Below are 14,227 nucleotides of genomic sequence, written 5' to 3'. Positions count from 1 at the left end.
AAGGGCTGAAGGTACAATTCAGTGGTAGACTGTGTGTGAGGCCCTAGGTTCAGTCTTCAATACTGAAAAAAAAAAAAATACATAGTAGAGGAAAGCCATCTGGCTTCCCAGTGCCCTCAACCATATCAACTCTGTTTCTTTTAGGGGATGTGACAGTCGTCTGCCACTGTCTGTTTTGTTTTCTTCTGGTGCTGGAGGTTGAACTCGGGTCCTGGGGCATGCTAGGCATGCACTCCACCTCTGAGCTGCATCCCCAGCATAGTTGTCCACTGTACATCTTCTCCCAGTGTCCCACCACCACCCCTCACACAAAACAGGGACTTTTGTCCATTTGGTTCACTACCAAGAGCAGTTCCTGGCAGAGGACGTGAACAGATAAAAGGCTTTAACTCAGTTTTAGTTGATGTATTGACATGAGTGTCAAGACAGGTCTAGGAACAGAAGATAGACGGTAGGTATGGGGAGGCACTGGGAGACCTGCTTCTCTGTGTAGCACCACTGCTGTGCTGTTACTGTTTTCAGATCCCTTTACTGTGCCCTTCACCTGTTCTTTTTTTTTTTTTTTTTTTTGGCGGGGGGACCCCAGCAATAACATTGAAGAAGATGGACTTCTCAAATCCAACAAGCAAATTTACTCCCAGCTTTTGAGAGCTACTGCAAACAAAAGTGCAAGTCTTTTGGAAAGAATTGATGTCATCATCCATTTGCTGGGGCAGCTTGCTCATGGGGGCAGCGGAATAAGCAGCGGCGCCGTTCAGTGACCTCGCGCAGAGCTGCGTCTGCAGACACGCTGACAGTGCCTTCTGACCACAGGAGTGGCTTTGTCCATTCGGTGCTGAGTTTCATTAAATGTGAGGAAATACCCATTTGAAACAGGCATGCACTTATTTCTCATGACAGAGAGACAATGGCGGAGTTCTTTGGCTTCTTCGTTTGAAGTGCTAAAGCCAGAACTGAACTGAAAGCTTCAGCTTTTATTTCTATGAGACGTACATGGTACCTCAATATTAGTAGACTTTCTGTTATGCAATTATACTTTCAGATATTTTTGAAGTATCTTGGATAACAAAGGTTTAAGATATTATTTTGGATAAAATGTTGCTTCCACCAAGAGAACCTTTTATCCAAATGATATTACAGGTTCAAATGGGTTAAAGAAACTTCCTATAAATCTACAATATTTCCTTCCAAATTGCACAAGAATGTCCCCTTTGTGAATTTCAGTGCAGGAGTTTTGAAGACTAGCCATTGTGCACTATTCTATATTTAATGCATGTTTTGAAGGGATTCACTTTTCTTCAACTTTATATGACAGTTGATCAGGAATAGTATTTTTTCCCCTCCCCTCCTTTTTCATTTAAACTTGAAACTGTGAATAAGGTAAAAAACAAAACAAAACTATTTTGAATAAACTATTTATTTAAAATATCTTATTTTCCATTTTTTCATTCCTCACATTAAATTGTGATTTGAACTCAGTTTAATAATTACAAAATAAAGATCATAACATTAAAAGTAAAACTTTGCCATCCACTCAGTTTTCACTGGAATATTTCACTTACTCCTTGCTGTGTGTGGGTCTTGTCTGATTGCATACATACACTTCCCCCCCACCCAAAGCCTCCAGTGTATACAAGGCTGTACTTGTCCCTTATGATCAATACTCAATTTCAAGAAATGTTGTAACAACGTGGGAGTCGGATCTTTCATGTGGTGGTGAGAGTCTGGGCCCCCGTGCCACTGACTGTGGTTATTTATTTTTTTTTTTTTTAAGAGAGTGAGGGGGGAGAGAGAGAGAGAATTTTAATATTTATTTTTTAGTTTTCAGCGGACACAACGTCTTTGTCTGTATGTGGTGCTGAGGATCGAACCCAGACCGCACGCATGCCAGGGGAGCGCGCTACCGCTTGAGCCACATCCGCAGCCCCCTGACTGTGGTTATGACAAGCCTGCTGGCTGGGTTCAGTGGCAGGAATGGATGTCACCTGCCCCTTCAGGCCCAGGGATGGTTGGTTTCGTTGTGCAGATCCTCTGTGTTGACCAGCAGCCCCTCCACACCAACCCCACCTGAAAGAATCCAAGCTCCACCACAAAGTTGTCTGGAGTAAACTGGTTTCAAGCTGAATTTTCACAAACTGCTTGTTCCTTACATAGAGAATCCTGAGTGTTTTCATGGAAAATGAATTGACACCTAGCAGCTTGGCAGAACTCTTTTGCCATTTGTCTAGTTCTTTGACTTACATCATTCTTGGGACAGATTTGCATCAGTTTACAAAAGTTAATCATTGAAGCATTTAAAGTTTTGCCTAAGTGGTTAAAGCATTTGCTCCAAATCAGCAGTGTCTCCTTCTGGCAGGGCTTCATTCTCTTTCCCTGGCAGCCGGAGTCCACACAGAACAGTGCTGCTTCCCTCTGCTCTTTAGCCCCGGGGCACCTCCAGTGGTTATATCGCCCTCTGGGTTCATGGATTCAAAAAGCATTTTCCTTCTTGGGTAGAACGAGCTGGAGTTAGGGATGTTAGGGTTATTTTTCTTGTCTCCTATCCTTTCCCCTTAGCTAAACAGACTTTTAGTTGAGAGAAAAATTGTTTTTAAGCAAGAAAATATAAATTCTATCTTCTTTTGTCAAAACAATGACATGAAGATTTCTACAGAGGGAATAAAAAATTCCTTTTTAAATATATTTGTAATTTGTTGGTTTTAATTTAAAGCTTCTTACAGTGCCTGTGTTTCAAATGTTCCATTAGGAGAAATGTGGTTATTTGTGTCCTGGTCACTGAGGCTACTGCATCTTTCAGTTAATTTTATTGCCAAATTTTGCCCACATCATTACATATGGGATTATGGTTTTCTTCCTTTTTTTTTTTTTTTTTTCTTTTCCCTGTGTGTGTGTGGTGTGTGTTAAGAATTAACAGCCAGGGCTGGAGATATGTGGCTCACCGACAAGAGTTCATGCCCAGCATGCATTAGGTCTGGGTTCCATCTCCAGTACCACCAAAAAATATCATATTAAGCATATTAAACTTGAAGGAACATCATGCCTGTCCTAAATATAACTGATATGGAGGAAATAAAACTATCCAACTAGCTCCCAGAGCTCTATTTTGGTGGTCTGACTATCACACAAGTATTTGTTGCTCTGCAGGGAAAGTAGAACACCAAATGAATTTCAGCAAGACAAAAGCTCCTCTGTTCAGGACCAATGAGATGCAGGCCTATGTGTGCAAACAGCACAGCTGGCGTCAGGGCCAGAGGCCATCACAGGTTTAAGAAGTAAACTTCAGCATCTCAGGCTGGAAACGTGCACTGTGTCTGTCCTGCCTTGCAGGAAGATCAAGACAGACACGTGAAAACCTTTCATATACTTTCACCTATCATTATGACAAGGGGTGTGTGTGTGTATGTATGTATGTGTATATATATGGGTTTTTTGTTACTGGGGATTGAACCCAGGGGTGCTTAGCCACTAAGCCACATCGTCAGCCCCTTTTTATATTTTTGAGACAGGGTCTCACTAAGTTGCTGAAGCTGGCTTTGAACTCGAGATCCTCCTGCCTCAGCCTCCTGAGCTGCTGGGATTACAGGCATGTACCACTGCACCTGGTACTTAATTTAAATTCTGTGGCTTTTCCCATCACATTGTTTTAAGTGCAGTAAACATACACCATGGCATTGGCCTGCTCCCCGGTTCCCTTGCAGCAGGGCTGGGTGACGTGTTGGGGTGCAGCTGCAGAGTTCCACGAAGAACCGAAAGCAAATGTGAGGCTGCCTCAGGGTGCTTGTTTGTGTGTGGGGGGAGATTTTCTGAAAAGTTAATAAAATTATTTGGCAATTGATTGGTTTTGCCTGAGCAATTGATCTTAAAACCAAATATTTTAAAAGTTTAAGCAAGTTTTTTTTTTTTTTCCCATTGATTTTAACTTGGGGAGCTATATTCACTTCTTTGTAAAAGAAGTCAGACTTTTTCTCTTGGGAAAAAATCTTACCCTGTTTGAGTTTTCCTGTTTTTCTCATTACATGTCCAGTGTGGAGGTGTGGACATCACAAACATCAAACCACTTGTCTGAAATAGACCTTTTTGGAAATACACCATTAGAAGGAAGCCAGGAATTCTGTTGTTTGTCTTTGTCATTAACTACTTTCCAATAGGCATTGCCTTTGAAAAAGAAAATGGAGCCATGTGCATAGGAATAGTAAGCTGAATCTATATTTCTAAAGGGATGGTTGTGTGGTCTTATTGCTGGAAAAACTTCAGTAATCTTCTTTGGATAAGAATTCAGTACTTGGTTTCTGTTGACATCAAATGCAAATACCTGCAAACAAATTAGAGAGTAAGACTGTTCTGAAGTTCATTGATATTTAGGTTAACTTCAGCAGTGAGTTAATTACATCCACCTGTGCACTGAGTTCTTTAGACCTGAAATTCTAAATAGTTCTCCACCTAATGATCTGCCACTGCTGTTAGACCTGAAGCAAGGAGAACAGCTTTCAACTGAGAATTCTGTTCATTCGACACATCTCAGACGGGAGTACAGAAGCAGTGCTACTTACAAAGGACACCTTGAAGAAGTAAATTAGCTGTTGCCTTCTGTCATAAAAGGCAGTGTCCAGGGGACTGGGGATGCCAGGAAACCCTTCTGAAATCAGTTTGGGGTAGCTTCTTCCTTCTTCATCTGTGTGGGCCTGGTCCTTGTCACTGTCATATCTCCAGTATTGATTTCCTGAGTGTCAACCAAAAATACAAATATGGCTTTTAAATCACAGGAAACCTGATGGACAGCCTCCTGTTCTGCATATGCTCTGCCGGATTCCCAGAGAAAGCTGGGCTCGTGGCACCTACTGAAGTCTCAGTGGTTTTCCCAGGTTTTGGATGACTTCTCAATTTGACCCCAGTAACATTTTCTGTACTTGACACTGCTGCAACTAGATTGTTGATGGTGTCTCACAGAGAGCCCTGATCTATTCACATCGTCCTGTTGGCTCTCAAAAATGACAAAAATGTGGTCTCTTTCACCTGAGCATCTTGATTTTTTTTCCTCTTTCATGGTCTAACAATGTCCTTTTGCATGTTAGTGGCCCACGTGTTGGCCAGAATCACTTTCCTACTCTAATTGATACAAGGTCTCTTGACAGAAGAAATCCCAATGCTTATTCCTGAGTTATACCTTTTCCAGTGTTTTTTAACCATCTGTCTCTCCATCCCCATTTTGCAAATAAGGAAACTGGAGTAGAGCCTTGAAGTGACTTGTGCAAATTCAGAGTCCACCCAGACCCACTATCCTGAGAAATAATATACTCTGGTTAATTTTGTTTTAACGTTCAAATGCTAATTTAATGCTCTGAAACAGGAGAGGATTATTCTAGGCTTTCCTGTTTAGTTCTTAAAGATATGACCTGTTGTCAGCACACAATAGAATAAGTAAATCTGCTGAGTTAGACACTTCTGTTTGCACAACTCATGGCGTACTCAAGTAGTGGCATCCCTTAGCAACAACACACGCACTACAATTAGCACTGAGATGTCCCAGTGGAGCAGCAATTCACTCTAATTGGTATTTTTTTAAAATTTAAAATATTTACAGCAAATTAAAGGTGTTTTTAAAGCAGTCCCCCATCATGACCTAATTCTGCACTGACTCCTTGTTACCAATGTAAGTTCTTTAAAGCATTGAAAAAATCTCGTGTGATATGAAGGGAACTAAAGAGCAAATCTAGACATTGGATCCTGATAATAAAGTTTGCATATGACGTTCTCACAGTTTAGCTCTTGCTTTGTTAACTCTGAGCAGTTTAAAGCAGCATAGTTTGGATCACTGAGATTCAAGTTCAAGAGGTACACACAACATTCCTTCAAAGGAAAGAGCAGGAGCCACAACATCACGTTTGGGATTGGATTGCAGCCCACTCGGTTTGCGAAGCAGCGTGTCTGCATGAGCTGGGTGTGGAGATGCTGGACAGGGTGGCTTGTGAATAAGGAGAACAGCAGCAAGACAGCCCCAACCTGCTCTTCACATGGTCACCCCACCCTGGCCGAATCACCTCCTGCAAAACACTGCTCTTCCCTGTTCAGAAATTGATTCCTTGCTACCCGCTGAATGAAGTCCAGACCCTGGTTACTCCATTTGAGGCTCTCCAAGGTTGGACCACCAGTCTTCTCAGAATCTCATCCCGTGTGGGTCCCCTGTCCCCCTTCAATGGATTCCACAGATGAGCCTTTTCCATTCCCCTCTCCTGCTGCTTGTCTCTGGCCACTGCACACACCCACACTGCAGTCTGGGTGCCCTCCTCTAGGCATTCCGGATCTCTCCCATCCTTAGTCCAGGGCAAGTCCTGACTTTTGGAATACTAGCATGGATTCCAGGTGGCAGTGGTCACCTCCCTGCTCGGCCTGCCCCCTGGAATTATGCCTGTGTTGCTAGCCTTCCAGGGCATCCTTTTTCCTCCAGAACCAGGTAACGGTGCTTTGTCAACCACTTCAAGTGTCTAGCAAAGTTCTTTACACATCCATTCAATGACGTTAAGTGCCTTCTTGTAAAAGATCAGGGACAGACCCAACCCCTGTTCCCACAAAGCTCGAAGTCCAATGGGGCAGACTGGAATCAAGCAAGTAATTACCAGAGCATTACAATAGATTCCATGGTAGGGACTTGGAACATTTATTCTGAATGCCTTTCTCTTATAAAGAGAAATGGTGAGGGCTGGGGTTGTGGCTCAGTGGTAGAATGCTTGCCTAACATGTGAAGCCCCAGGTTCGATTCTTAGCACTGCATATAAATAAAAAATAAAGTCCATAGACAACTAAAAATAATTTTTAAAAAAGAGCCATGAGGCCACCCATGAAGAATCTTTACCTTTAAAAAAATAACGTTCGTCTCTTCTCCATGTCCAGATGTGGACGAACGCATCTATCTTTCGTGCTGGGATTCCGTGCCAGCCAGTGAGGATTGGAAGAGGATCCCCATAGCGGGTCCTGTTGTTTCGATTTTCATAAAGCCAGTACCAGCTGTTGCGGAAGAAATAGGTGCTGAACCTCACCATCACCTCACCATATTGGTTTCTCTCTTTGCGAATCCAATCAAATGCAGTATCAAATGATCCTTCACATGAACCTGAAAAGAAATATCCGGCCACCTGTCACATGGTACAAATGTCGACTTTCAGGTGTGACTGGATAGAGATAATTGCAAATCTGGGGTTTTCTATTGACACACCTTAAAGCAAGACACCATCTGCTATTAGACGTGGGCTGAGCAGGAACAGGGACCCAGGTTGCCTGCAAGAGTCCAGCCACACGAGTTGCTCATAATGCTCTCAGACTTGGTCTGAATGCCAAGGTATAGGACCACCTGATTTCTCTTTCGATGGCCAGTCAGACTTCATTAGAGGAAGGCCCTGTGGTTCTGGGCACACGCTAGAGGAAGAGCTCCACTGGGGAAATAAGTGTGTCCTGGTTCCCATGTCTCCAAAGGCCCTGAGTGCCAAGAACAGAGACAGGGTGGTCTCTGTGAGGCTCCTTTACGTGGGAAAGGGAAGTCTAGCTTTCCTGGCCTTGGGCATCTGTGTTAAATCACTGATCATTTTCATTAAATAATGACCCATAAGTACCTCAGCCTGAACAACTAAATAAAAATTAAAGCTGCCGCTGCAAGCTTAATCAGTTCTTTGCCTTAGAATTGCTAGAAAGCTCCCAGTGGCTTCCCCTTGGTGCTCCTGTGTGATACTGAGGCACAGGTCAGCTTTTCTCCCAGCCAACACAGGCGGCATATGGAGGGGAGGGCTGGAGGATTGTCCACGGGGAGTGTGCTTTGCCCACCCATGTCCTTCACCTGTGGCTGCAGTCAGGGCAGGGCCACATTTAACTAAGGAAATTGTCCCGTGGAGTTAGGGGACAGATACTTAGTGGAACCTTGTGCTCCTTGGGGACCTGCCTCTCACTGAGCGGCAAGCAGGGTCCTGGTGTATCTTGGCACCCTGAGTGTCCTCTGGGAGCTCTGGGGAGAACCAGCCCAAGAGCTGTCTTACCATACAGTCTCTGAATTGCTTTTCTATCTGACCAGTCCAGCTCAAACGCAGGTTTCTGGGGAATGTAATTTGGTTGCATTATGGATCCCATCCTGTAGGTGTGAGGCAGGCCGAGGACATGGCCAATTTCATGGACAGCCACCTAGGAGGGCAACACAAACCATGGGTGCAGGGCCAATCCTGGGCCTTTGAGTACCACTGGGACTGGTCCCTGAATTACAGAGGACAGGCTTGTGCCTCCCTGGTGCTGTGCTTTTTCAGGAAAAGGGGAACATGGTGAGAACTAGGAAGCATCCTCAGACCCTCCAGCCACCTCAGGGCACGCACATGCCGTGGTAGGCCCTGGCTTTCAGACTGGGCCCATGCTGCCTGCGCTTTCCTGCTCAGTAGAGCAGTATGAGCTACTTACTTTGAGAAGGCTGATGCCTGTGTCACTCGTGGGTGGTGTGAAGTGCTCATCATCATCAAAGTGAATATCGCCCAGGTGCCAGGCATGTGCGAACTCCTGTCCGCTCCCATCAAACACCCGAGGACAGCCCAGGTGCCGGCCTGGCAAGGGGACAGAGTGGTTCTGGCGAGTGAGGGGTGCCCATTGCAGATTCCCCACCTAACCCGACAGACTCGACAGCAGTCAGCCTCCAGGAGCTTGCACCAGGGGCAGGAGCGGGCAGGCCACAACTCCAGGAGGAGGAGTGCGGAGCCATGGTCACCTACAAACTCATCATGAAGTACAGACTGTAGCAAAGGAGCAGGTTCCAAAGCTGGGAGCAGCAGGGAGAGGAGTGTGGGGACCGGGAGATGGGTGCTGTCTGAAGTGCTCACGGAGGGGAGGGCACTGGAACTGGGTCCTGACAGCTGGAAGGTCCCTGAAGGTCGCTGTCCCTGATATGCTTTTTCAGCAAACCGTGCCCCACGCACTCTCACTGAGACACTGATTCAGCAAGACCAGGACAGCCAGGAGCTGCCCTGGTTCACACACGAGGCACAGAGATGTTAGGATATTTGTCCAAATCTACCAGCCAAGAGTTGGTGGTACCTGTGGGGGACCCTGGCTGTCTCCTTACTCAGGTCAATGTTATATACCCATGGCTTCTCCACAGGACCAGGGAGGGCGCGTGTGTGGAGTCTTGGTGGCATACTGAATGCTCCAGGTGAGCAAGCTCCACCGCTGGCCTGCACCCATGGGTCCGCCTACTCTGAGGGGATCAGGCTGGCCTCCGTGTCCCCTGTGACCACTCCAGGTGCCCTGCTAGGTGACAGGTCCATCCCTTTTCTGGTAAGTTCTAAGATGGTAACATTAATAGAGGGCTTACCTCCACCTCTCCCTGTTGGGTGTCGCCTCAGAACAAGCCAGGGAGAGCAGGTGCACCTCTTTTCTGCAGGTGACTGAGGCAACCAGGGTGGGACGGACTCCAGGAAGCCCAGTGCCCAGCATGCAGGTGAGGGCCCCAGAGGGAAAGGCCGAAGGTGTGTGCTGGCAGAGTGGGCAGGAAGCGTGGGGGGTCCTGAACCTGCACCCTCATTACCTCTCCCAAAACCCAGTTTTATGTCCACTGTGGCCCCAGGAGCAGTGAGATCCTCCCGGAAGTCCAGCGGTGTCACCTCACTCCACATCCTGAAGGCCAGTCTGAAGATGTATCTCTGCTCGTCCACAGAGAGCTGGCTGCTGTAGGCCTCGCCCACCAGTCTCCAGGTCAGGGTCTTTTTGGAGAAGGCCCTCATGGCCCCACTGTCTGAGGAGTCCTCCTGCTGCCCACCTGGCCTGGGTAGCAGCATTTGTAGGAATCGCTTTGACCGGGCCCTGGGCCGTGGGTCTGAAGGGGTGGACAGGGCTGGCAGCCGGGTGTCAGGGACACCACAGCGAGGCCTGTTCATGGCCTCCAGGGTAGCTGCGTCCAGCTTCCCACTGGCCGGCAGCGCATTCACTCTCTGGAACCTGCGCACAGCTTCGGCCAGGGTGGGGCCCGCAGGGGCTGCTGCTGGCTCCTTGGGGCTGGGAACCCAGGCTGAAGGCCCCTCCGACCAGCCATATCTGGATAAGAACTTCTGTGGGAGAGAAATGCACCCAAGTCCAGGGGCTGCCACCCGCAGGGCCTTCCCACTGCCCCATGCCTGCCCTGACCAGGGACTATATGGCAGAAAGGAGACAGAGGGAGAAGAAAGAGACAGAGGGAGGGAGACAGGGTGTGGAGAGAGTAGCCGAAGGTGAGGGCAGTGTGCAGGGGGTTGGCTGGGCTGGCTGAAATCATGGCACCGTGTGGCCTGAGGAGGGGCAGAATTGGAGCAGGCCGGGTGGGAGTGGGGATGGCAGGAGGAGAGGCATGTCGGGAGATGAGAGGTCAGGACTGGAGGAAGCACACCGAGGTCATGGGATATAAGTAGGGGAGGCTGCAGCGTCTGGCCCAGGTGCTACAGACTACAAGTGAGGGGCCTGGGAGTGGCAAATTCCACCCCAGCACAGGGAGGGGAGGGAGCACCGCAGCCCTTGGTCCTGGCAGCCACAGCAGACCCAGCCAGCCCCCTTCTCAAGACCCTCCACCTTCAGGGACACCAGATCCAGGGCTTAATGTGGGAGATTCTGATCATCTGCTTGTGGAGTATGGTGACCACTAGGACTGCAGGGTCACGCTCCCTGTCCAACCCATGTCATGAAGAAATCTCATGAGAGCCTTTGCCCAGGTCATGGTGGAGCTCCAGCAGAGTCAATGGATGCCACCCTCAGATGGCTCTGCTGAGGATCCTAGATTTTGCAGTAGGGCGTCTTTGCTAGAGCTGCCCCTTTCTCCAGAGAGCGCTCTTTGAACAGTGCCTTAGCCTCTTATTACCTCGCTTGCGTTTAGAAAAGCAATGATATTCAAGTCTGTGGTTCTTTTGCACAGGGCAATATTAATCACTGACTAGAGGCTGACCCAGGGGTTGTCAATCAACATTAGGTTGGGTTAGGGCGTGGTTGGTGGTGGAGTGCTTGCCGAGCATGCACAGGGCCCTGGGATCTAGCCCAGCACTGCAAAAACCAATAGTGAACATCAGGTTAAGCACAGAGCCATGTCCTGCTAGAACCATGGAAATCCTGCTCCCCACAAGGCCTGCAGCCACGCCCTGCCTGTGGACACGTGTCCACACATCATGTGCATGTGGACGATGCTACTCTTGGAGTCTTTCTCCTACCTGAGCAGCATGGAGGTCAGTGATGGGCTTGGCCCTGCGCAGCGGGGATGGTTCCAGGTCCGAGCGGTCCCGGCTGTGGAAGAGGGTCTCTGCCTGGGCCGGCCAGGGGACAGCCAGGCAGCTGAGCAACAGTGTCGGACACAAGACAGAGAAAGCCAGCATGGCCCAGCCTGGATTCTGGCCCTCTTGTCTTGCTTTGTCCCCGTCTCTCCTCCTTAATGAGCAGGGCCTGGAACGCTTTTATGAGCAAACAAGCTTTCTCACCCAGTCTCGAAGTGTGCCCTCTGAGAGGCTTCTCAGCAGCCCTGGCAGGCTGCCTTTGAAGACCCCAGGGCCACCCTTCTTGTTAGCATGAGAACTCTCTCCTCATCCTCCTGTGTTTGCCACATCCTCAGGGAATTCCTTCCCCAAGTTGCAGATACCTGAGAATCTCAGCACTCTGGCGATGTGCACGTGGATGAGCACTGCATTCTCCTGCCTGAAGTAATATCCGGGAGGGCAGAAGTCATCATGAGAAGATGAGATCTGAGCACAGAGACAGGAGGGAGGCGTTCCTGTTCCATCTGGCTTGAAGGTTGCATTGTAGGCAAGGGGCAGGAGCAAAGGCCCTGCACGGGAACCAGCTGGGCAATTCTGTAGCACTCGGGAAGGAAGGAGACAGCGTGGCTGGACCTGAGTGATGGGGAAGGAACTCAAGAGGGGAGGGAGGGAAAGCAGGGGATGGTCCGGGGAAAGACCTGTGTGGCAGGGGAGCTGTTTGGATTTTGTTCTAAACTGCATGGAACTTTTGGTGGAGTGAGACTAAGTCTTAAGGAATCTCCTGAGTAGCTCTGTGGAGCTTTGAGACGGGTGGAGCCTGGGTTTCCTAGGTGGAAACTTCCTGGCCCCCTGCACCCTTCTGTGTTGCTCTTATGGCTCTACAGCCCAGGAACCCTCACCGGGGCCCAGGACAGGGGCTTTAGGGGGAATGGGACTAAGTGCCAGGGGATCTGTTTGTCTCACACTTGATAATTCAGCAGCAAGGCAACACCTGTGACACTGGGAAGGGAAGTGGTGCTCGTGAGGAGCTTGGACACCTCCAAGGTCCATGCACAGCTGTGTTCTGACCAGCAGAGAAGATGGAGCTGGCAGTCCTTCCCACTTTGCTAGCTCTGGCCAAAGTCTGTGCTTCTCAAAGTCAGACCTTAAACCCTGCATGACAGCCATCCCTCCTGGGGATAGGATGGTCTCTCCTAGGGCTTGCTGTGGATTGAATGTTTGTGTCCCCTCCTAAATAAACATTGCAACATAACCCCCAAAGCAAGTGTCAAACTGGGGGGCCTTTCAGGGGCCATTAGGCCAGAAGGGCTCTGCTGTGTGAATGGATTGTTATGCTTATAAAAGAGGCTTCAGAGGGCATTGGTCCTTTGCCCTCCCATCCCTTCTGCATGTGAGGACAAAATTCAAGGCCATCTTGAAGAGGAGACCAGGCCTCCATGAGACACTGAAATTGCTGTCATCTTGATCTTGGATTTCCCAGACTCTAAATTTTTACTATTTAAAAATTACTAAGGTATTTTGTCATAGCAGCACAAATGCACTAAGACAGAGATCGGAGACTTGAGGAATTCATTCCTAAAGAGTTTTGTTCCTTAAAATCATTTGTGTCTGTGTATGCTGTTGGCCTTGTGCTGCTGTGGATGGCCACACTCAGGCAAGTGTGGCTGAGTATAGGCAGCAGGAGGCATGGGGGAAAGGCTAATCAGCCCAAGTTGGGACACCTGGAAAGCCATGCTTGGGAGTATGGCCAAGAAATTATTTGAAATATTATAAGAATGAGGTCACAAAAGGAAACATGAAGCAGGAGGCTGCAGCTGTCTGGGTTGTACACTTTTGAACGCGTGTGTGATTTCTTGTGGCACCTCGGTATTTCTAACAAAAGTGAAAAAAGAAGCTCTTCAGGCAAGTTGGTGCTGCTCTGACCTCCTGCACATGACCTCATCTCATCCAGCACAGGATTCGTCAATCCCCTGGGTAAGTCTTTTGTGGCACAAGTGATAGACTTGTCTTATCTGTAGAGTAGAGCCACATTGAAATCTGCAATATTTTAAGGTTGGTTTCACCATCTCTAGTCCCAGAAGGGGACATTAAACCAGGAGAATAGCCTCAAGACCTCGATGCCTGCTCTTGGCACAGTGGGCTCCTGCATAGCCAAGGATGCCAAGTGGCATCATGGAGGCTCTTGGAGTCTGGTCCCTCGATTTCCTTCGCTGAGGGACCTTAGAGTGCTGCCAGAGTCCTCAGCATGGACTGCTGGAGCTGGGTTCTTCCCCAAGAACAGAAACTTCTGTAGAAAAGGGTTCCTTGACAAAGGAAATATTGTAAACTTACTCTAGGTTTGACTTTCAAATCAGGAAGGGGGACGGTTCTGCCTATGTCTGGGCAGAAAATCAGGGGGCATTATAGGCCTTCGTTGAGAAATTTCTGTACAAGTGTATATGACAAAATGTTAGAGGCAGGCTAACTTTAGAAATAAAAGAGGTTTATTTAGCTCAGTTCTGGAGTCTAAAAGTCCAAACACATGCCCAGGGTCTTACGAGGACACCCTCATGCTACACTGCCTCAGTCGAATGGCAGGGATGGGAAGCCACACGGGGAACAAAGACAAGAAGCCAGGGAGGGAGTGGGGTCCTGCAACCCCTTTTGAGGGCACACCCCGGTGACCGAAGGACCTCCTGCCAGGACCTGGCTCTTGAAGGTTCCATCAGCTCCCACACCATCATACTGGGGACTAAGCTCCTAACACACGAAGCTTTGGGAACACATTCAAACCATGTCAAGTATCAAGTCACAAGTGTGAAGTGTCAAGTCACACTGAGGTCTAGAGATCTAGAGAACCACAGGAGATGTCCTGGCCCTTGTGCTGCATTCATAAATGTCTTTTAAATTTGTCTTTTTTTAATCATTTATTAGCTATGACCTTGAACATTTATTCTCACCTCTTGAAGAGCCTGTTTTTACACCAGAAAAGTAGGAATGATAGCAATGCCCACCCTCCA

At 48.2% G+C, this 14,227-nt stretch overlaps 2 protein-coding genes across 5 annotated transcripts in view; one reads left to right on the top strand and one right to left on the bottom strand.

Moving 5' to 3' along the window:
• The window catches only part of Edrf1 (erythroid differentiation regulatory factor 1), a 44,088-nt gene extending 42,660 nt beyond the window's left edge, over nt 1–1,428 (top strand). For all 4 annotated transcript variants that reach the window (XM_078024384.1, XM_078024389.1, XM_078024398.1 and 1 more), the window contains one exon: nt 587–1,428. In XM_078024384.1, coding sequence (XP_077880510.1) covers nt 587–761 — 175 coding nt within the window. In that variant the 3' untranslated portion in view covers nt 762–1,428. The remainder of the gene's footprint in view (nt 1–586) is intronic.
• On the bottom strand, nt 49–12,806 carry Mmp21 (matrix metallopeptidase 21). The gene is made up of 7 exons (XM_005320762.4): nt 11,190–12,806; nt 9,548–10,067; nt 8,431–8,570; nt 8,022–8,163; nt 6,851–7,108; nt 4,551–4,720; nt 49–4,312 (listed from the first exon to the last, which is right to left on the bottom strand). Exons 1-7 carry the CDS (start codon nt 11,349–11,351, stop codon nt 4,013–4,015), a joined length of 1,692 nt encoding a protein of 563 aa, XP_005320819.1. The 5' UTR covers nt 11,352–12,806; the 3' UTR covers nt 49–4,012.
• Nucleotides 12,807–14,227: the final 1,421 nt, after the last annotated feature.

This window comes from Ictidomys tridecemlineatus, chromosome 1 (assembly GCF_052094955.1).
Source record: "Ictidomys tridecemlineatus isolate mIctTri1 chromosome 1, mIctTri1.hap1, whole genome shotgun sequence".
Taxonomy (NCBI): Eukaryota; Metazoa; Chordata; class Mammalia; order Rodentia; family Sciuridae; genus Ictidomys; species Ictidomys tridecemlineatus.
Note: the sequence above shows the minus strand (reverse complement) of the source record. Positions and strands in the feature narration are given on the sequence as shown.

Coding starts and splice junctions, on each gene's coding strand:
- Mmp21 (XM_005320762.4), bottom strand. CDS start 11,351: ATGCTGGCTTTCTCTGTCTTGTGTCCGACACTGTTGCTCAGCTGCCTG. Junction 8,571..9,547: donor AAAACTGGGTTTTGGGAGAG/GTAATGAGGGTG, acceptor TCCCCTTGCCAG/GCCGGCACCTGGGCTGTCCT. Junction 8,164..8,430: donor CAGGCATCAGCCTTCTCAAA/GTAAGTAGCTCA, acceptor TTGCCCTCCTAG/GTGGCTGTCCATGAAATTGG.